The sequence below is a fragment of the Palaemon carinicauda genome, chromosome 8 (genome assembly GCF_036898095.1).
Source record: "Palaemon carinicauda isolate YSFRI2023 chromosome 8, ASM3689809v2, whole genome shotgun sequence".
NCBI lineage: Eukaryota > Metazoa > Arthropoda > Malacostraca > Decapoda > Palaemonidae > Palaemon > Palaemon carinicauda.
Genome location: NC_090732.1, coordinates 118,198,592 through 118,221,767, shown reverse-complemented (window position 1 = coordinate 118,221,767; position 23,176 = coordinate 118,198,592). Strand labels below are relative to the sequence as shown.

Below are 23,176 nucleotides of genomic sequence, written 5' to 3'. Positions count from 1 at the left end.
CTCTTTTGTCACTACCCTTGCCACCTCCCTCCATGTTCTCCAATCTGCTTTTTTCTACTTTCAACCTAAACTTCATATTCTCCTTGCTGGCTCAAAGTAGATCGCAAGTATTTTCATTTCTTTACCTGTTTTAAATCTAGCCCTCCTCTATCATTTAAAAACCCAATCCATTCCCTGCTTGTTGGAAACCATGACCTAGGTTTTACCTACATTTAAGAGAGTTCAGCCACTTACATTTCTCTGTAATTCCCATAGATTTTCATTTCTATTGAATTCACTTATGTTTAGGTTAGTTTGAATGATGTATAAAGGGATGAGGTTAGCTGTAATAACAGTGAGATAAGGCAGAAATATTTAAAGATAAATCTGGTTTATACCAACGATCGGTGTTTGTGCTGGTTATGAATACATCCTTAGGCCCTTGTATGGTCCTCATGCGTAGTGAGTGATATATACTTTAGAAGCCAGTTTATCACTGAAGGCAGTGACCTGTCAGTGAGTGAAATAATCGTATAACTTAGGAAGCAGAAGGGGCCCGAGAGCCTTGGTCGGTCGTGTCTTTAGTTTCCTCAAAATCACAAAAAAGGGGGGGGGGGGGAGATACTGTGGTTGATTATTTCTTTTTTATTGGATTTTGTAGTCGTCTATATTTCTGTTATAATTTTGCAACTTTTTCGCTTTGATATCGTAAAATGTTTTGATATATCTTAGCCTTTATTGTACTATTCATATCTGTTGTAAAGGACATTTAAGTAAGTGAATATTAAGAGTATTTATTTTTCCCTTATTGCCTGCTAATATTTGCATCTGGAGTTGATGAAGTCTCCAGAAAGACTAATTAGGCATTTAGCCATTACATTTTACATTAGTAAAAATACATACATACATACATACATACACACACACACACACACATATATATATATATATATATATGTATATATATATATATATATATATATGCAAAGTTTATTCTCTCTCTCTCTCTCTCTCTCTCTCTCTCTCTCTCCTTTAGCGTCGTAGACATCACTTACTTTTTCTTTTCTTTTGTTGAAGGAAGTGGTGCGAAGATGATGATTGTGTGATCTTTGACCTGGCGATGGAGTCTCTAGAAGCGAGGATTTATGGATGCATAAGTCTTTTATCATCTGGGTGATGGAGCGCAACGCTTTATTATCAACTTTTTGTTTTTTTCTCTTTTGTTTTGTGGAGACGATATGATGATGAGTATCCTTAAATGGTTGAGATTAAGGGGCAAGAGATTATCCTCGTTCTTTGATGATTTTGACCGGAAAGAGAGAGAGAGAGAGAGAGAGAGAGAGAGAGAGAGAGGAGAGAGAGATTCCAAATATCCTGACATTGTTTTGTTGCCCACATCATTGCTCTTTGAAGACTTAATGTATTATATTTGCCCGTTAAGGGAAGTCTTTATGGTAAGGAACAGCTTTACAGCCATACGTCCGATAAGTTTTATATCTATTCACGTGTTCTGGTGATAAAAGTCTGTGTTTGGGTTTGCGTGGTACCTCTACTTTATGATGAGTGATGTTAATTTCAAGATCCTAGCTTTCCGTTGTTGATTGTGATGGCTAAGAGTGGCTTTTCCGAGATTAAAGGGATTGTAATGTATGTCATTTTTTGATGATTTTACGTTAACGATAAAACGTTATTCTCACTCAATGTTTTTTCTGTTACTAAAGTGTTTTAACGCATAACTAGTTAAAAGGAGCTGATGGTTTCTTTAGGATAGAATATTTTTATGTTAGTGTAGACAAAAATTATATAAAAAGAATTGAAGTAATTTAGCAGATGAAGTATAGACAAAAATAATAATCATGAAAATTAAAAGAAAATAACATGTTATGTAATTTCACCTTCAAGAGTTTTACGTTTTTACTGTGAAGAGATGTTGAGGTTCGAGTTTTATGTGATATTTAACTTGGAGTCTCAACTGTACGTAAATGCTGACACAGCGAAACAAGTAGCACATGCCAACTTAGAGGAATAGGTACTGCGGTGAAAGCAGAAATTTCCTTTTGGAATAAAGAGTCTGAAATTCACTTCTTTGGGAAACCTACAACTCATTACCGTTTATGTGGAAAGGTAACCGCTTGTTTTTAGATTTATTTTCTTCAGCAAAGATAGAGGTCTCCGTATGGTTGTTACATCTAGACATGAGAATGATGTTCAAAGTAGGGGATGCAAATAGGCCGAAGATAACTGCTTTCATCGCCGTATCATCATATTCATTAAGCGTCATGAAGAATATCTAAATGTATCAAGTGTTGGGAAAATGAAGGGTTAGAGTCAAAATAATTAAAGTTCCTGTTAAGTGTTTATCCCAAATAATTAAATTCGCTGTTATCGTAGGACAGGAAATTTTGGAGTGGGGGTATAGTACAAAATCAGATAACCAATAAAGTTGCATTCCCCCCCCTCCCACATCGTTCTCTACTCCACTTCAGATCCACTTGGTTAAACTTTTATGAAGTGAGGACTTTGTGAATCTCTCCTCCGAGATCCTTCAAAAGAGAATTTTTGCTGTCTTTCCTCTTAGTGAGTTCTGTGATATTTTTTTTCTTCTAACTAAGGTAGCACATAACTGTTGAATACATATTTATATAGACAAAGGAGCGTAGTTATACCTCTGTTCAAGTAGTTAGTTATGTATTATATTTTCATATACTGCTATACTGCTGGTGCGTTTCGATATAGAGTGAACTTAGATTTCGATTTTTTTTTATTCCTGTCTGGTGGAAAACTTGCACCTTTGGCCAAAACCCTTTTCGGTACAAAATAATTTGATTCTCTCTCTCTCTCTCTCTCTCTCTCTCTCTCTCTCTCTCTCTCTCTCTCTCTCTCTCTCTCTCTCTCTCTCATATTGCTTTGTGAACATAGATACTTTACATTGAGGCATTTAGCATGGAATTAATGAACTCTTCGGCCTATATATCTGCCCTTCATTAAAAAATCATACTTTATAACGTCTATCGAAAATCGAGATGTGCTTTAACTATTTTATTCATATATTATAAGGCGAAAACTTAACTTTGCGATTGCTTACGTGGTTTTGAGGAAAACTGCTACCGTTAAAACATGTCTGTTTTGTTCTCATCCCTTCAAATCTATTTATACAACTTTGCAAGTAAACTTATGTGCAAGAAAATTGAGAGAGAGAGAGAGAGAGAGAGAGAGAGGAGAGAGAGAGAGGGTATGCTTGGTAAGAAAATTCAATTACGCCCGAGATGAAGAAAGCATTTTCATGATAACATAGCCGCCGCCTTTTTATCAAAACATTTTTTTTTCTTCAATTTAAAGGCTTGATAGCAGGTACTTACATTTACTTTAGTGGATATCAAGTTTATAAGAAGTGTAAGAGGGTCAGAGTGATCTTAGCGCTTGCAGAATTTCGTTAAGAAGTTGAGATCTCTGAAAGATTTGGTATTGATTAGATATTTATGTTGACTAGATGATTTGAAAGCAGCACAAGATATATCCACTTTATGATCCTTACATTTTCAAAGGTTTTGATGTAGAATACATTATTAAGAGTGTTTTGTATTTTTTATAAAATATGCATTGGTTGAATACTATTAGTTAAATGAAAGTACATAGTCATGATTCTAACCTGTGGTCTCCGGAAGGATTTAGAGATTTGGACAAGGGGAATCTTAAGAAGCTGAAATGAAGCTGCAAAGAACATTTTAGTACTGTATACTTTGGTATTACCCGCCTACAGGGAGTTGTTGACTAATTCTTTTGGATAGAAGTTGAATTTAAGCAAATTGCTTGCTATATGGCTATGAAGTGAAAGACTGTTGGGCACTACATAAAACGAAGCTACTCAGAGGAAAGTCAAACAAATAAATTAAATATTCAAGGCAAACCAACATTGATTTTTAAGGGGAATCTTTTAAGGTGAATTCCTTATTGTATTAACATATTTGTTAATTGACCCCTGTGATAAGGCTGGTTAAATTTGGTTATATAATAACTGTTACAGAACAGAAATTGTTATTTAAAAATTTATTTTGCCATTGAAGTTGCAATATATAGATCAGAAAAGAAAGAAATAGGAGCTGCTTGATTGCTCAAACATTTTGTTGATGTAGAATATGTTCTACCTGACATTATTATAATTAATGCAGAACTGATTTCAGAATGTGATTGAAGTTTGAAACATTTTAGCTATGTAGGAATAAGATTGCACCCTGTTAATCGCGTAAATGATTAGATCAAGTTAGTTTGAGATTACAGTGTTTTAACTTGAAATACTCTTATAAAATAAGGGTGCAAAGATGAAGAGAGAATTGATCCTTTTATACATACATACATACATACATTTACCAAGGCACTTCCCCCAATTTTTGGGGATAGCCGACATCAACAAATGAAACAAAACAAAAAAGGGGACCTCTACTCTCTACGTTCCTTCAGCCTAACAAGGGACTCAACCGAGTTCAGCTGGTACTGCTAGGGTGCCACAGCCCACCCTCCCACATTATCCATCACAGATGAAGCTTCATAATGCTGAATCCCCTACTGCTGCTACCTCTGCGGTCATCTAAGGCATCGGAGGAAGCAGCAGGACCTACCGGAACTGCGTCTCAACCGCTCGCCATTCATTCCTATTTCTAGCGCGCTCTCTTGTCTCTCTCACATCTTTCCTCCTATCACCCAGAGCTTCCTTCACTCCATCCATCCACCCAAACCTTGGCCTTCCTCTTGTACTTCTCCCATCAACTCTTGCATTCATCACCTTCTTTAGCAGACAGCCATTTTCCATTCTCTCAACATGGCCAAACCACCTCAACACAATCATATCCACTCTAGCTGCTAACTCATTTCTTACACCCGTTCTCACTCTCACCACTTCGTTCCTAACCCTATCTACTCGAGATACACCAGCCATACTCCTCAGACACTTCATCTCAAACACATTCAATTTCTGTCTCTCCGTCACTTTCATTCCCCACAACTCCGATCCATACATCACAGTTGGTACAATCACTTTCTCATATAGAACTCTTTTTACATTCATGCCCAACCCTCTATTTTTTTACTACTCCCTTAACTGCCCCCAACACTTTGCATCCTTCATTCACTCTCTGACGTACATCTGCTTCCACTCCACCATTTGCTGCAACAACAGACCCCAAGTACTTAAACTGATCCACCTCCTCAAGTAACTCTCCATTCAACATGACATTCAACCTTGCACCACCTTCCCTTCTCGTACATCTCATAACCTTACTCTTACTCACATTAACTCTCAACTTCCTTCTCTCACACACTCTTCCAAATTCTGTCACTAATCGGCCAAGCTTCTCTTCTGTATCTGCAACCAGTACAGTATCATCCGCAAACAACAACTGATTTACCTCCCATTCATGGTCATTCTCGTCTACCAGTTTTAATCCTCGTCCAAGCACTCGAGCATTCACCTCTCTCACCACTCCATCAACATACAAGTTAAACAACCACGGTGACATCACACATCCCTGTCTCAGCCCCACTCTCACCGGAAATCAATCACTCACTTCATTTCCTATTCTAACACATGCTTTACTACTTTTGTAGAAACTTTTCACTGCTTGCAACAACTTTCCACCAACTCCATATAACCTCATCACATTCCACATTGCTTCCCTATCAACTCTATCATATGCTTTCTCCAGATCCATAAACGCAACATACACCTCCTTACCTTTTGCTAAATATTTCTCGCATATCTGCCTTACTGTAAAAATCTGATTCATACAACAACTGATTTACCTCCCATTCATGGTCATTCTCGTCTACCTGTTTTAATCCTCGTCCAAGCACTCGAGCATTCACCTCTCTCACCACTCCATCAACATACAAGTTAAACAACCACGGTGACATCACACATCCCTGTCTCAGCCCCACTCTCACCGGAAATCAATCACTCACTTCATTTCCTATTCTAACACATGCTTTACTACCTTTGTAGAAACTTTTCACTGCTTGCAACAACTTTCCACCAACTCCATATAACCTCATCACATTCCACATTGCTTCCCTATCAACTCTATCATACGCAAAATTTTTCCAGATCCATAAACGCAACATACACCTCCTTACCTTTTGCAAAATATTTCTCGCATATCTGCCTTACTGTAAAAATCTGATTCATACAACCCCTACCTCTTCTAAAACCACCCGGTATTTCTAAGATTGTTTTATCCTTGATCCTATTAATCATTACTCTACCATACACTTTTCCAGTTACGCTTAACAAACTAATACCTCTTGAATTACAACACTCATGCACATCTCCCTTACCCTTATATAGTGGTACAATACATGCACAAACCCAATCTACTGGTACCATTGACAACACAAAACATATATTAAACAATCTCACCAACCATTCAAGTACAGTCACACCCCCTTCCTTCAACATCTCGGCTCTCACACCATCCATACCAGACGCTTTTCCTACTCTCGTTTCATCTAGTGCTCTCCTCACATCATCTATTGTAATCTCTCTCTCATTCTCATATCCCATCACTGGCACCTCAACACCTGCAACAGCAATTATATCTGCCTCCCTATTATCCTCAACATTCAGTAAACTTTCAAAATATTCCGCCCATCTTTTCAGTGCCTCCTCTCCTTTTAATTACCTCCCATTTCCATCTTTCACTGTCTCTTCAATTCTTGAGCCAGCCTTCCTCACTCTCTTCACTTCTTTCCAAAACTTCTTATTCTCTTCATATGAATGACCCAATCCCTGACCCCACCTCAGGTCAGCTGCCCTCTTTGCCTCACGTACCTTGCGCTTTACTTCCACATTTTTCTCTTTATATTATTCATACTTCTCTACACTATTACTCTGCTGCCATTCTTCAAAAGCCCCCTTTTTCTCTTCCACTTTTACCTTCACTCCTTCATTCCACCATTCACTGCCCTTCCTCATGCTGCCTCCAACAACCTTCTTGCTACACACATCACTTGCAATCCCAACAAAATTTTCTTTTACTAACTTCCACTCCTCCTCTAAATTACCAGTTTCTCTTACTTTCACTTCGTCATATGTCATTTTCAACCTTTCCTGATATTTACTGATATTTACTTTTTACCCCCGGTTTTATTAGCTCATCAATCCTCACTAGTTCCCTTTTACATTCACCTACTCTATTCCCCCACTCCTTTGCTACAACTAATTTTCCTTCCACCAAAAAATGATCAGACATACCGTTAGCCATACCCCTAAACACGTGCACGTCTTTCAATCTTCCAAACATTCTTTTAGTTATCAACACATAATCCATTAAAGCCCTTTCTACTACTCCTCCATTTGCCACTCTTACCCATGTATACTTATTTTTATCTTTCTTTTTGAAAAAGCTATTACATATTACCATCTCTTGCTCAACACACATATCCACCAGTCTCTCACCATTCTCATTTTCACCTGGTACGCCATACTTCCCAATGACACCTTCTACCTCTCCAGCGCCCACTCTAGCATTTAAATCACCCATGACAACTACATAATTCCTTCTATCCAGTCCTTCTACACACCTAGTTAATTCATTCCAGAACTCATTCCGCTCTTCACTTTTCTCACTAATAATAATCCTTATATAGATTATTTTATTTAGAAAATAAGAGAGTGTAGAACAAAAGGCAACAATTAATTATGATATTGTAAAACACTTAGAGGAAGTAATTTTCAGAATAGTGGAATTTTGATACAGTTTAAACTTTAGAACAGCTGATTGGAAGCTAGGTTTTTTTCAATAGAATACCTTGGAAAATTCTATTTACATACATAAATAGTTACATTAAATTAACTTGTCTCATTTCAGTGGAAATCAGTTTGTTTTTAGTTTATGTAAGAAATTACATTTGTGCTTTAGAGACCAGGCTCTGTCTTTCTTAGTTCGCAACATATTACAAGACTTATCACCTCTAGTTCAGCGCTTGGAAAAATATCGTTTGTGATATTCTTGTTATCAACAGATAAAATTTAATATATTGTCCTAGCTCAAGTGTCAACTTTTTAAATTTTTATTAAATCTTATCTTTTCTTAGAGGGAGGCCTCATTCTTAGTGTTGTTGAAATTGGAGGAGTAAACTGTTTATTTGATATTCTGTTTCCAGCTCCACGAAAATTTGAATTTATTTTTTCTTGTGTTTATGAAGCTTTGGTGGGCTTTCAATTTATTCAGTGAGAGGAAAAATATCCATTCCCATACTTTATTTCAATAACAAAGTTAGACGATAAATATTTCGTGCTCTTTAATATAGAATTGTTTCTTATTTGCTATTGATGGCTAGATAAATAAGTCATTATCTATCTTAAGGTGTAGGTCAGATCCTAGACAAAGTAGATTCATATATATATATGTATATATATATATATATATATATATAGAGAGAGAGAGAGAGAGAGAGAGAGAGAGAGAGAGAGATAACTATGGTCAAGTACTGTAATACTAGCTACGTCTCGCCAGCAACATATCGTAGTTCTCTTCTCAGTACAGACTGAAGAATTTAATGTCGTTTCCTAACGAATTTATTATGCTTATGCGTCTGTTAACCTAAGGAGAGATTTAGGTATAGTCTAATTCAAGTCGGCCGAGACTTTTATGTCCGTGAGCCTAAATTCCTGTGCAGGAATAGGTGGTGGGTGTCAGTGGACTATTGAATATGACTGTACTGTACAGATACATTGAAGACTATCGTATGAAGCCACCCCTGTTAGAAGGCGGAAGGCACATAGTATAGTGAGGGAATACAGAGCATTGAATTAGGTATTTTGGAGTTCGTTCATTGATCTAGCAACCACTTGACGAGATTCGGAAGGGATCCCATTTGAAGGCTGTTATGTGATGTTGACCTTTGTTATAATAAAAAATACAGCTGCAAATACGTGCGGTACACACATTATGTATATGTATGTATATACATACACATACACACTGTGGCGGGATGTTGCAAAAACAACCCCCACACCCTTGAATCTTACTTACTGACAATTGTCTCCTCAACACATACTTTCCCCTTACTTTATCATAAACTGGACTCTTGAACAAAAAGGACATAAAAACCAACCATAACCTTAAAACTATATTTATTAAAACTAGAATACTTATCACAACCCATCCACAACCAAAATATCACTTGAAACTAATTATAAACTTGAACACTATATATAAAATAACTTAATACCATTCGAATAAACCAACCATAAAAACAACACCTAACAAAACTTAAAATCAATTAACCACAACCTTAACTTTCAAATCACAAAAACATATATATAAATAGTTATCCAGCACTCACACAACTGCCTTAAGCTTCAGTCAAATAAAAAAAGCATTCGCTCCGAAACATTCACCACTGTCGTAACCTAACTAAAAACATAAACAAACAATCTCATTTGTACCAACAGTCTTTCCCACTACAAACAATCATTCGCTAACTACCTCTCTCTCTCTCTCTCTCTCTCTCTCTCTCTCTCTCTCTCTCTCTCTCTCTCAGGATTTGGCAAAAAACAGAAATTAAAATAAAGCAAAAATAAATCCTCCACATTCCTCCCCCCTTACTTTGCCAAATCCTTTGTACACAACACTTACATTATTTTTTTCATAACCCAGTCGCAGTCGGGAACGGGACCTCTACTCCGAGTAACTGGGCCTCCATATACTCTCTCATTCACTTCTTCCTTATCACAATCATTCGCTACATTAACACTATTCCTATCTAAATCCCTATCATCTAATATATCATGTACAATCATATCTACCTCGTTCTCATCTGGCCCTATAATTACACTCATTTCTGTAAACAGTTCATCCATTTCATCAAAAACATTCTCAACTTTAGTAAAAGATTCATTCATGCTACTAATCATTCTCCTATCTCTCACTCTCGCATTCGTCATCCTTTCTTTTACATCACCTAAGGAAAAGCCACACACATGATTCATCTGTATTAACACATTTATCTTCCATACACACTTGCACATTTACACCCTTGTCATACTTATTTCTATTCTCACTTTTACTTATAAAATTTCCCCTTTTTTCATCCTTACTTAAAACTTTCAAACGCCTCTTTTTCCTATATTCAACTAACACTAATTGTTTATTTTCCAGCCCTAACTTTTCATGCATACTAGATTCATACTTGCTCATTTCTAACCAATTATTCATCCCATTCTCACAAACATTGATCCTATTCCTTCCACACACACAGGAGGACTCACCCAGCTGAACCCTCTCACACTCTAGTTTCCCGAACATCCTGGCTGACTTAATCCCTTCTTCCTACATACTCTAGCTACATGCCCATCTGCACCACATACAGTACACTTACTCCGCGGCTCCTTGCACATTCTAGCATAATGACCATCCTTACCACAATTACCACAAATCACATTCATACAATTACTACGACATCCACTCGCTACGTGCCCAGTCATACCACACCGATAACATTTTACCCCTTTCTCTTTCTTGCACTCGCTAATTCTATGCCCTACCTCACCACATCCAAAACAAGCACCTAGAGCCCATCTACATTCATTCTTCTTATGACCTTCCTTTCCACACCTATAACATTTTTCATTACGGACACGACTATCTGACATACCTCGATGCACACCAACACTCCTATCCCTCCAAACCTGATTCCCTTGCCTAAACCCTTCATTTGTCCTTACAGGTATTCCCACATTACTCGCCCTAACACTCCTATCTACTACACTATCAGCTACCCTCATTGATCCTCTCATAACAGCATCTCTAAAACTAACAAATTCTGGCACACTTTCCTCCATTCCAGTTCTTACACTCACAGATTTACTTTCTTTCATACACCTATCCAACTCGTAATCCTCAACTATCTCTAAAATATCATCCCATGTCAATCTTTCTTTCGTCCACCTCATTTTCTCCTTCCGTTTCAAATTAACAAACTCGGCAACATTCTCGGGTACAGTAGCCAAAAACTTCTTCATTAACTCCTTATTCTCATTTATACCTTCATCCCCATACTTCTTCCTAGCTAAAGTTTCCAACCTACATACATACATCGATATCGCTTCTCCTGCATTCATCCGTGCTTCATCAAAATCATTCTTACGCTTATACTTAACACTCCCTTTCATACGTTTTACCTGCTCAATTATTCTCTTTTTCACACTTTCATAATCAACGTCCCCTACACTCATTATCACTCCATACATCGTCAACAAATACCCAGTCAAATATTCTCCTAACTCCCTAGCCCAAACTCTTTTACTATCACCATACTTATCCTGACAATACCTCTCATACTCCTTGAAAAAATCATAAAATCCCTACTGCTATGCTCGTTGAACCTTTCACACCGAGGTACCTCTCTCATAAACACAGTCTTACACACATCACGTTCATTCTCACTGCTATCATCACTGTCTACTCCCTTGTTACCTTCTTCCTCATTTGAATATAATGAATCCACTTCCACACTTAAATTCCTATCCTTAACCATTCCCTTCTTACCCTTTTTCTTACTTACTACTTTCACCCATTCACGATCGTCCTTGCTATCAGCCTGATACTTTTTCTTCTCTTTCTTCACATCACTTTTACCTTTCCTTTCATCTTTACTCTCACCTTTCTGTTCATCCTTACTATGCCTAATTCCCTTATCTTCAATATCACCATCACTATTACTACTATCACTATCACTTCCTTTCCCATTATCACCTACCTTAACCTTCTCTTCCACTACCAACCCATTACCCGAAGCTGAGGACACTCCTCCGACTGCACCTTCACCCATTAAAGTTTTCATCATCCCCATGACTTGCCCCATCATAGCTTCCAATCGTTTCTCCATTCGTTCCTCATTCTCTTTCATCCTCATCTCAACACATTCTTCCACTCTCTCTACAGTTCCCTTTAACTCCCTAAGCTCCTTTTGCATCGCCTCATTCTCCCAGTGCAACCTCTCATTCTCTACAAGCAACCTCTCCTCACGCTCCTTACTCAGCCGCAATTCCTCCTTCAAAACCCTTAATTGCTCCTCCATTTTTCAGTCTTAATTCTAAATTCGTATCCTACCAGTCCTTCGTCAAAGAGTCCAGCTATCAGTCCCGCCTCAGCAGTCCCTGTTCGGGTGCCAAAATAATGTGGCGGGATGTTGCAAAAACAACCCCCACACCCTTGAATCTTACTTACTGACAATTGTCTCCTCAACACATACTTTCCCCTTACTTTATCATAAACTAGACTCTTGAACAAAAAGGACATAAAAGCCAACCATAACCTTAAAACTATATTTATTAAAACTAGAATAATTATCACAACCCATCCACAACCAAAATATCACTTGAAACTAATTATAAACTTGAACACTATATATAAAATATCTTAATACCATTCGAATAAACCAACCATAAAAACAACACCTAACAAAACTTAAAATCAATTAACCACAACCTTAACTTTCAAATTACTAAAACATATATATAAATAGTTATCCAGCACTCACACAACTGCCTTAAGCTGCAGTCAAATAAAAAAAGCATTCGCTCCGAAACATTCACCACTGTCGTAACCTAACTAAAAACATAAACAAACAATATCATTTGTACCAACAGTCTTTCCCACTACAAACAATCATTCGCTAACTACCTCTCTCTCTCTCTCTCTCTCTCTCTCTCTCTCTCTCTCTCTCTCAGGATTTGGCAAAAAACAGAAATTAAAATAAAGCAAAAATAAATCCTCCACAACACATACGCACACATATATAATATATATACATATACACACACTCACACACACACACACACACACACACACATATATATATATATATATACTGTACTTACATGGATATGTTAATGCTGTTATGCTATGTGTCCTTTCAAAGTAACAAAATTAAATCATGCATTTCCAAATCAGCTATATCTGAATGACATAAAAATTATTCTTTGGGTTAGGGTTTTAATTTTGATGTGCAATATGGGTACTATGTGTAAAGTCAACCATGTTTGAAAGTTTGTTTGTAATTATGATCATGTGTGAATTAGGATTTATGAAACCTAATGATTAATAAACAAATATTTAATTATAAGAGTTGATTTAGTGGAGCTTTCCAAGCAGTTTCACGGTTGTAAATTGATTTGCAATTTGTGTCTATATTAACGGGAAATACTTTTCTGAATATTAAAGTATTCCCTTTGAGGCCTTGCTGATTTTCAGACCTCTCCTTAAAAGACAAAACAGAAACAAAATAAGTTTAAATCGGCTTTTAAGGAAATTCCACGCTAAAGAATTAGAATATGTCGGGTAAAAAAATGTTTGGCTAGAGGGGATTAAAAGAATCGGAGTGCTCCATGTATTCTAGGTGAATTGGATAAGAGACAAATGAAAATGTTTAAGCCGAATTTGTAGTACGTGCAAGAAAACAAAATAGTTTGAATTTATCTGAACTGCAAATATGAATCTTAACTAACTTCATGATTTATAGTAGTCAGATACAGGTACAAAATACCTTTCAAGAGCAATCAAATTTCACAATAGGATCTCATAAAAACATGTTACTGGTTTTTGTGAACTCGAAATAGCCCCGATTTGAAAGAAATGAAAGTCCTAAGTTTAAGTTTCAGACATCAGGTTGTAGTCGAAAAGTTTCGTGAGAGAGAGAGAGAGAGAGAGAGAGAGAGAGAGAGAGAGAGAGAGAGAGAGAGAGAGAGAGAGAGAGGCGAATGACTTTTCATACTGGTACTGTGGCCAGTTTGCCTGGACTGACATGTAAACTACTACTAATGTTTCCTATATAACTCCTCCCCCCATTTTTTTAAACAGCCTATACCAGGAGTACATGGCAGAGGAGGTCTGCATAAGAAATGAAAGCATTTTGATAGGGACAGAATCAGCTGCTCATAATGGAGATATGTAATAGTGATTGATGGATATAAGGAAACCAATTAGGGATATAACGTTACTTGAGTGAAGTATGATTAAAAGTATTTATTTAACAACAATGAATAGGATGTAAGGGGGTAAAAGGAGAAATTATAAAGTATTTATATAACCATTGTGAATGGGGCGTTGTGCAAAATCATTTCAAAGCTGACTAAGTGTTGAGAGCAGATATAAGATTTCCTTTTGCTTCAGAGCGAACGCTCTATTATGAATGAGATGAGGATTACCATCCGATTGTTCTACTTGAAATCAACGGTGATTTCCAAAGAGAACATTCTAAGATGTATGGATTGCATTGTAAAAGTTTAGTCATAGTAAGAACATTAAGATTACGATGACAGTATTGGAGGCTAGGAGACAAACCATTCTAAAAATTAAAATGAAGATTAGGTTTATGCCCATGATTAGACAAAGAAAAAAAATGGATAGTTTCATCTTTTATTAAGAAAATGAAGATATTTCAATAAGTGTAAACCTTTAAAAACGAATGCTCTGTAGACATTACAAGTGGAAATAAACAGGGTGTCAAAAAACTTGAATTAAAAGCCCAAATAATTCCTATCGAAGTATGTATCAAAAGAATTATTGAATGGAGGCCAGTATCGTCAGATCAAAACAGGAATAAGATTGAATTGCCATAATTTTTGGAGATGGGTAGAAGAAAAAAAAAAACAGTTTAATAAAGAAACGGGGTCTTAATATTTTTACTTATCAAGACATGATAAACCTTAAGCAAATTATTATTGCAATGATTCATTGTAGCTTTAAACTGCAAACATTCAAGCATAGCAAGAATAATCATGGTATTCTTCAAATTAATCTATTAGAAGCAATTGTATTACAGGTATATTGTAATAGGATAGGTTTGAAGAGAAAAATAAATGCACAACTATTCCCTCGCTTGCCTTTTCACTGTTCAATATAAGACAAGTCCATTGTAATTTTGAGCTTAAATAGCGTAACTTACATTACGTAGAAATATACGCTAGAATAGTGTGGTTATGAGCAGAATTTCTTGAGTTAGATTAGTTGCAATGAGACTATTTTTTAGTAATCGATATTACGTGCCAAAGAAAATATTTGCTGTTTACATATACAGTGTATATGTATTGGATGGTATTTGTCTCTGTTCTCGACTGTTAAATATAAAAATTAGAGTTTCTTTGTCACTATTTCGTTCAAGAATATGTAAGACACTTTGATATATGGTACAATAAAGTTCCATAAATAGAGGACCTATCTCAGTGTTTATGCCTATGACCCCCTATGGAAGTCATGAAAGATGTAGGCCTATTTATGGTAACAGTGGGGCCTTCGCAGAAACAGTGACAAGAAGCCAAGTGTGTTGATGCCACTTTTCTTATGCATCTATATTTATAACCGGGAAAGTAGTGAGAGTAATTTTATGCGATGAAAATAAAAGTTAAAGGTGTTAAGCTTAGTTATTAAGGGAAGATGATAGTCGACCAAAGTCTGGTTCAGTACCCTTGAAATATATTTTTTTATTCTAAAAACGGGTTAGCTATATTAGAAATATTTATATTTAATTCAATGAAATAGTGAAGTACTTTTGAAACATATTTTGAATTCTAGAAAGTGGTCACGTTCCTTAAGATATGCATTTTATTTAAATGAAATTCACCATCTGTTCAACGTGACTTCTTAATAAAAGGCAATTGCAATTGAAACGTCACCTATTATCATTATTTTGTTGTGAATAGAAATTTTGTGGTAAATTGATAATCCCGTAATGATATTTTCCGAACTCTAAAATAATACTTTTCTTCTCGCCATTTAAGATGACATGTAATGGTAAAAGGACGAAAGGCAGGAGTCAGAGTATATATATATATATATATATATATATATATATATATATACATATACATATATATATATATATATATATATGTGTATGTGTGTGTATGTATATATATTTATATATATATATTATATAATATATATATATATATATATATATATATATATATATATATATATATATATATATAGTCACACACACACACACACACATATATATATATATATATATATATATATATATATATATATATATATATATATATAATCATCCATTACTAGTCCACTGCAGAACAAAGTTCTCAGACGTGTTCTTCCACTTGCGTCTGTTTATGGTCTTTCAATGCCGGTCTACACTTGCAAACTTTCTTAATTAGTCAAGCCATCGTCTTCTCTTCCTTCCCCTGCTTCTTTTTCAATCTGTAGGGACTCATTCTGTTATTCTTAATGTCCATCTATTGTCTGTCTTTGTCATTATATGCCCTGCCCATGTCCATTTCTATTTCTTACATGTTGTTAAAATATCTCCTATTTTGTTTTTTTCCTCGTATCCATGGGCTGTTTTTCTATCTCTTAGTGTTATTCCCAATATTATTCTTTCCATATCTCTGAATATTTATTAGCTTATGTTCTAAAGGTTTAGAAAGGCTCCACGTTCCTGATGCATGAGCTAATATATTGTATATATATATATATATATATATATATATATATATATATATATATATATATATATATATATATATATATATATATATATATATATATATATATGTATATATATAATGGCTAAACCATTCTTGGTGTTAAAATTACCCTAGTATGAGGCGTTGGGATTTAATTATTATTGACTTATATTTTAACATCTTGGAAAGATTTAGAGGTAGATTATTTTATACCTGACTTTATTATCAAATGCATAATTTTTATTTTTATTTTGTTCATGTTGCTATAATTGACATTATAATTTTTTTGCGGATTTAATTTTGCTTCTATTGCCGTGGTATAATTTCATAATACATTGTTTTGGTTGTTGTTAACGAATCTCTGAGCTCATTAAGAATTATTTTCATTCTGAAAGAATTATAATGGAAACTAAAAAGATAACATGCTAATGAGGTCAATTTAATTACATGGAGGCAGGAGTAGCTTAAGTCCGATAGCAGATATGGTCGTCGATCTCACGTTTTGAAGATGCGCCGTTGGGTCTTAATGACCACTTAGTGGCTTTAAAGAATAATTAATAATAATGTCTCCGGTGTGTTATTGTCTTTACGCGGGAGTCGCGTGGGCTGGAAGGCCAAGACTGCGGCCATTTCTAGGGATTTAATTCCATGCTTAATTACTCAATAGCTTTATAAATCACTTACGTAATTACTTTATGAGGGACGTTTAATAGAAATTAATTAGGGGCGCATGTGTAAACGGTTTGTTCTCATGTTTTTATGTCTGCAGCAATATTATTTACTTTTTTTGCAAACGCCCCTCCTTCCCCCTCTCTCCCACTTTTCCCCCCTTGACAAGCAAAGCAAATACTCTTCTCGTCGTCTTCCCACAGCAAAAGCAGCGCACGACGAAAAGAGGTTTGCTCTAAAGACATAATCACACTAAATAAGCCGGAGAAATTAGCTCGAGGCTGAGAAGTGTTCCTTGGGAGTGTTTGCTTCTCCTTCTTTTCATATGTGTGTATAATAGCGTGTTTGTTGTGCGCCAGCTCCGTCTTTTACCCCTTGGTCTGTCAGTCTTGTTTCTCCAATGAGAGTCATGGCGTGCGAGGTCGTTTGTCTTCGCGTTTGTGTGTTTGTCTCTTTTAACGGGACCTGTCAGAGGAAATCACAAGTAGCGCCTTCTGAGTGTGTTTGTGTGTATGTGCGGGCCAGGGTCGTCACAGGGATTGTGCCAAGCCTCCTGGCGATTGTTTGAGTTTTGTGTATGGGAGTGAGTGTGTGTATGCAAGTGTGTGTATGTACGTGATTATGCTTGCGTTTGTGCCAGGCGTGGCTTTTGGGCTTACTTGGAGTCAGTTGATGTTTTAATGGCCAAGTACATTGTGGCTGGGCCTGGAGACCTGACAGGCGTGAACAACTTGTCTTTCTCTGCGTCTCTTGAGCTGACACCGTGAAGGCTACACCACACGATCGTCTTGTCCCGCTTCTGACGGCGGTGGCGGTGGTGGTGCCGCCGCCTTCTTTCTATCACTAGCAAGAGGAAGGATATGGGGACTGGATAGGGATGGGGGTGGGAGGGGGTGATTACAGAACTCCTTCGCCCATTTCCCTTTCTGTTCTTCCAGAATAGGAGATTTGCGCCAAAGGTTTCTTTTTGAAGAAGTGTGGTGCCTCCTCCTCTTTTCTCGCACTCCCGCTTTCCTTTTTAGACAAATCTATTGTCTCTCTGAGTCATTTCTTTTCGTATAAAGACACAGAGCTGTTTCTGCTTTTTATTTCCACCTTTAAATACTAGTTTTATTTACTATGTTTTTTATGATGTGAAGGAAGTACGTTATGGACTTTTGACACAACGCCCCTTTGTACTATGTAAAAAATCATCTAATTGTTTAATTTGTTAAGCATACTCTCCCCAATATATTTGGATGATTTCCATCTCTTGCCAGTGTTTGCGTCTGTAATGAATTCTAAACTTCAAAATTTTTCTTCCCCTACCAAAAATTCACAATGTTGATTTAAGTCTGCTATCGCAGTATTTGCATTTTTATTATAAAATTTACACCATTTATTAGAATTACACTATGAATATAATTTACCATACAAACCTCTTGGCTAGTCCAGTGGTAACGTGTTCGTCAAGCATTCGCATGGCAGCAGATCGATCCCAACCCATGACCACGAGTTTAAGCTGTTTACTGGGAAGGCCACTTTTGTGTTTGGGCACCACAGCGTGAGGGGGAGGTTTGGGCTTGCCCAGCTTAAGTTTTGGTGAGCATCTTTTTGGATGATACTGAAACTGATACTAGACACTTATACATTTACCTGTATTGAGCCATCGTTCATGCACGAAGCTGATTTTATACCTAGTATATTACATACTTATCTATTGTTTTTTTCCGGCGTCATTTCATCTCATCGCCACTGGCACGATATCTCTAAGGTTTTTAAATTTTTATATTTTTGAGTAACTGTATTTAACGAGACAGGGGCATAGCCCTGCTCTCAACCCTCTTTTACCTATACTTGTGATCAAAATGACTGTGGAAGTTAAGTTAAACTGACATTAGTAAGCAGGAGGGGGTGAAGCTAATTTAAGAGAGCATTTTTGAATAGGAAGGTCTCATTTAAGGTAGAATATTTTTAAAGGTGGATATTTGAATATATTCAAAAGTGGAATATAAAGTTAACATAAAAGGTGGATGTAGGCTTTAGAATTTCTTTGGAGGAAGAGTATGTACATTACAAAATTAATTTTTCTCAAGGTTTTGGACAGAAAACCCTTACAAAAGTTTTTCAATTGTTTTAATTTGCTGTTTATGTTTTCATTTTCTGTACTGTGACCTATTTTCGCTCATACCAAACTTTTCTTGCAGGTTACTCGGCATTGATTATTAGAATGAGGTTAGTAGCGCTATTTTATGTTATGGTTGGAAGTTCATTAAATAATAAAATATGGTGTATAAAGTCGGATGGCTGAAGACGCTTTAAATCAAAATTAAATGTCCTTGTGTCGATTTCTTAACACAAATATGTTTTCGTACTACTTAAGTCGTGGCTATCTTCATTTTATTTTTTTCTGACTTTCGCTTGTATGTACTTGTACATGTAGAGAGAGAGAGAGAGAGAGAGAGAGAGAGAGAGAGAGAGAGAGAGAGAGAGAGAGAGAGAGAGATTGGGAATGGGCTGGCAATTCCATGTTAGAAAATCATTGTGAAAGTTTCTAGCTTTCGAAGTTTTCCCATTTAAGAGGTTTTATGAAATGTGCTACGCTTTTAGGAAGAAACGCATAAGGACGTTATTTACATGAATTGTAGAGAATCGGGGGAAACTTAGCAGCCCTCAGGGAGAGTAATCGTCGCTCCGTAGGAATTCAGGCCTTGCAGCTGAAATGTTTTTAGCCAAGGAGTGTCAGCCAGGAAGTTTCTTTAAAACTTTTATGACTAAAGATAATAAATATATACTTAAATTTGCTCACCTTGAATTATCTCTCTCTCTCTCTCTCTCTCTCTCTCTCTCTCTCTCCTCTCTCTCTAGGTAATTTTTTTCTTGTATTTTATATAATTCTGAATTCTTCCGCCTCTTAAATGTTTTTCATTCTGCTTAAGGGGAACCTTTTTTAATTTTGTAGAAATTTGTCCTTGATTTTGGATCGAAGTAAAATTCTGAGAGAGAAATAGAAACAAGTAGGATAGAGCAGATAATACTTTTGTGAAGCTTAGGAAGTTTTGAATTTGTTAAATCGATTTCACACTGCTGTTATTTCATTCCCAGAACATGAAAATGCTAAACATTATTTTGAATAATTAAATGGCCTTTTTGTCCTGGCTGTTTGAACTCTGTACAACTAAGAACGCACTTGATAAATGGGAGGTTGTTCAGCATGGGCAAGGGACGGGCATAGTTGTACTGTCTACTGTAGCCTATATATCTTGGAAATGCTAGACAACTACATCAGGAACTGTTTCGCACAAAGAAAAGTTACTGAAGAAATTCCGTAGATTTGCTTATGCGGTGTAAAGGAAACTAATTAATAGTTTAATATGTACTGCTTTCATCTTTTATCATCGGGGTAACCCGAGTTAGTTATATCCTTGTAACTGCAACTCGTGTTTGTAGTATTTACAGATTTACACTTTTAACGTAATCGTATTTTACAGCAAGAGATCGAGGAACGATGGAAACATGGAATAAGGGAGGAACTTTCAGACCTTATCAGTAATTCAGAGATCAAGTAAAAGGAAGAGTTTCATCTTTCATTCTCTTTAGTAAATTATAGTATCGTGACATTTTGAAGAAAACTTTAGATCTTAAAATAATAGTGAAATAAATATAACTTGGACTTATGTAATTGGTATAGTACATGTGCTTCTTCCCTTGCATTTCATTAGCGTCTTAAACATTTTTGGTTGCTTATCTCATTATTAATTCCTGTTAGAATAGAAGGAGTTTCTTGAAAAGGACCCGTGGTATGTAGAAACAAGGACCACGCAGATATAGAGTTTTTAGATATTTGAAACAATTGTACTAAAACTTCTTTGAATAGAAGGAAACCTTAGTTCAGTATTTAGAGCGTCTGTACTCTTTAAGGCCTGAAGTAACGGGTGAAGCTATAAGTAGCCAATTTCTCTGAAATTTCCAAAGAATTTTTGGTGGCGAGATGGTGCGACCATCAAAGAATAAGCTGGAATCTGTCAAGTTTAATAAAATTGAGATTCTAGCTTATTCTTTTTTTAAATCAGAAATATTGAAGTTGTTTTTAATTCTTATAAATAAATGAAGTATTTATTTTCATATAATCTCAATTATGGGGAACAATTTGAGGAATTGTAATGGATATCTCTCTCTCTCTCTCTCTCTCTCTCTCTCTCTCTCTCTCTCTCTCTCTCTCTGAACCTTAATGATTTTATTTTTAAATATTTTGGTCTTTGGATTGGTCAATTTTTTAACTGCAACGGAATATTGGTATGAAAATGAAGATATAATGCTTTTAACGGTATCCTCGACTGGTGGATATCCTAATGGGTTAGTCAAAGGAAATCGGTAATGCTCTGCTTTTCCTCTACTGAATTCTCCTGCAGACATTAGGCACGCTGAATCTCCCCCACCCCACCTTAAACCCGAAGGTTTTAACTTTCTGTCAACGAAAATTTTCGTCCGTATTTAGAAAAAGAGTGGTGTGCACATTCACTGTTCCGTCCGAAGTGTCCTCATTCATACCCACATGGCTTCTTTTCCAGTCTTCCTCTAAAGTTTTTATCCCAAAGGCATCGTTTCCCGTGAACTAGTGTCATATTAAATATATACTAGTAGATGGTAATACCATCGCCTTTACCCTATACTTTGTAGCTGGATGAATACTTTTTCTTCAAAATTTTGGGCAATATTCAAATCAGTTTGCTGATGTCCAAGAAGTTTTAGATAAATTGTGTATTTTTCTTTAATTTTGCAATTCAGATGTTCGTCAGTCTTCTCATTTTATTTCTTCCTTTTTAAATTCGTTGTTGAAAATATTTTTAGTTACGTTCACGGTTGTTTAGATTTAGAAATAGTTTCATTAGCAAAGTCTTTCGTGAAAATAAGTGACAATCTTGTCGTGTACCTTAGTGGTGTGGCCGAGTGGCAAGTAATCACAATATGGGGTCTAAGAAGCAAGCAGAACGAGTAAATGTTCAATGTTTATAGAGATATCCAAAGCTTCCAATGTGTGGTCATTACTTGTGGTGTTGGACAGCAGGAATTTACTTTTTGATTTTTTGTCTTTTTTTTCTCTTATGTCTAGCTCCCACAGAGAAAGTATTATAGATTGGTCTTGAATGCCTCTTTGAAAGGATGGCGGTCAGATTTAGCATCCTTTGTTCCGCAATAGAACCTCCACGGCTGAAGAGGTGCAGATGCCTTCCTCCTTTTTCTCCTTCTTCCCAATCCCCTTCCATTCCTTTTCTTACCTTTTCTCTTTCTCTTCCCTCCGTCTTCTTGCATCCAGCAAAAATACTCTACGCCACCGCCTCCTTTCATCCGTACTTCCTTCTTAGAATCCCCCCCCCCCCTCCCCCCCCCTCGCCTTAAGAAGCAACAGCATGAATATGAAGTGTTGGAACAGCTTGTATAATCTTGAAATGATGTAGATTTAGTGCAGGTTTTCATATCCATTTGCAATTCTTCGGCAATAATTTTAGGTAAATGTATTGTACTTTTGAGATATACGATTATGATCTGTGGAGGAAATTCAGTGTATGATCTTTTGTGAAAGTGTCTGTATGTTTAAACTTCAAGGCGTATGATGTATTTTGGGAGTCATATCTTATTTTGTAAAACACTTTTAATGCTTATCTGGATATTTGGTTTATATTTTCATCGAGGTCACATTTTATTTTTATAAGATCCATGATGTTTAATGGGACAATGACGTATCTTTCTAAGCATTTTAATTTTCCATCTGGTCTTATTGTATTTTTTAAGTAGAATATGTATCGGTATATTTGATTTCACGAGAATTATAGAACTGATAAAGATTAGATAATTTTTCATTAGATATGTGTAGAGTTCATATTTACTGTTCAATTTTATAAACACCAGAATTTATCATTGCATGGTCGTTATTATTATAACTAACCAAGCTACAATATTATTTGGAAAACCGGTATACTGCAAACCCAAGGGTTCCAACAGTTTAAGCAGCCTAGTGTGGAAGGCAATAGAGAAATAACGAATAGACAATTTATGAGAAATGAT

The 23,176-nt window shown here is 36.0% G+C and overlaps 1 protein-coding gene across 2 annotated transcripts in view; it reads left to right on the top strand.

Annotated features, from left to right (window-relative positions):
* Positions 1-23,176, top strand: part of LOC137644954 (uncharacterized) — a 376,735-nt gene that overhangs the window by 169,335 nt on the left and 184,224 nt on the right. The window contains exon 3 of one of the 2 annotated variants that reach the window (XM_068377830.1): positions 19,318-19,345. The exons of the other annotated variant lie outside the window; for it this stretch is intronic. Coding sequence (XP_068233931.1) covers positions 19,341-19,345 — 5 coding nt within the window. The 5' untranslated portion in view covers positions 19,318-19,340. The remainder of the gene's footprint in view (positions 1-19,317; positions 19,346-23,176) is intronic. 2 annotated transcript variants of the gene reach the window in all.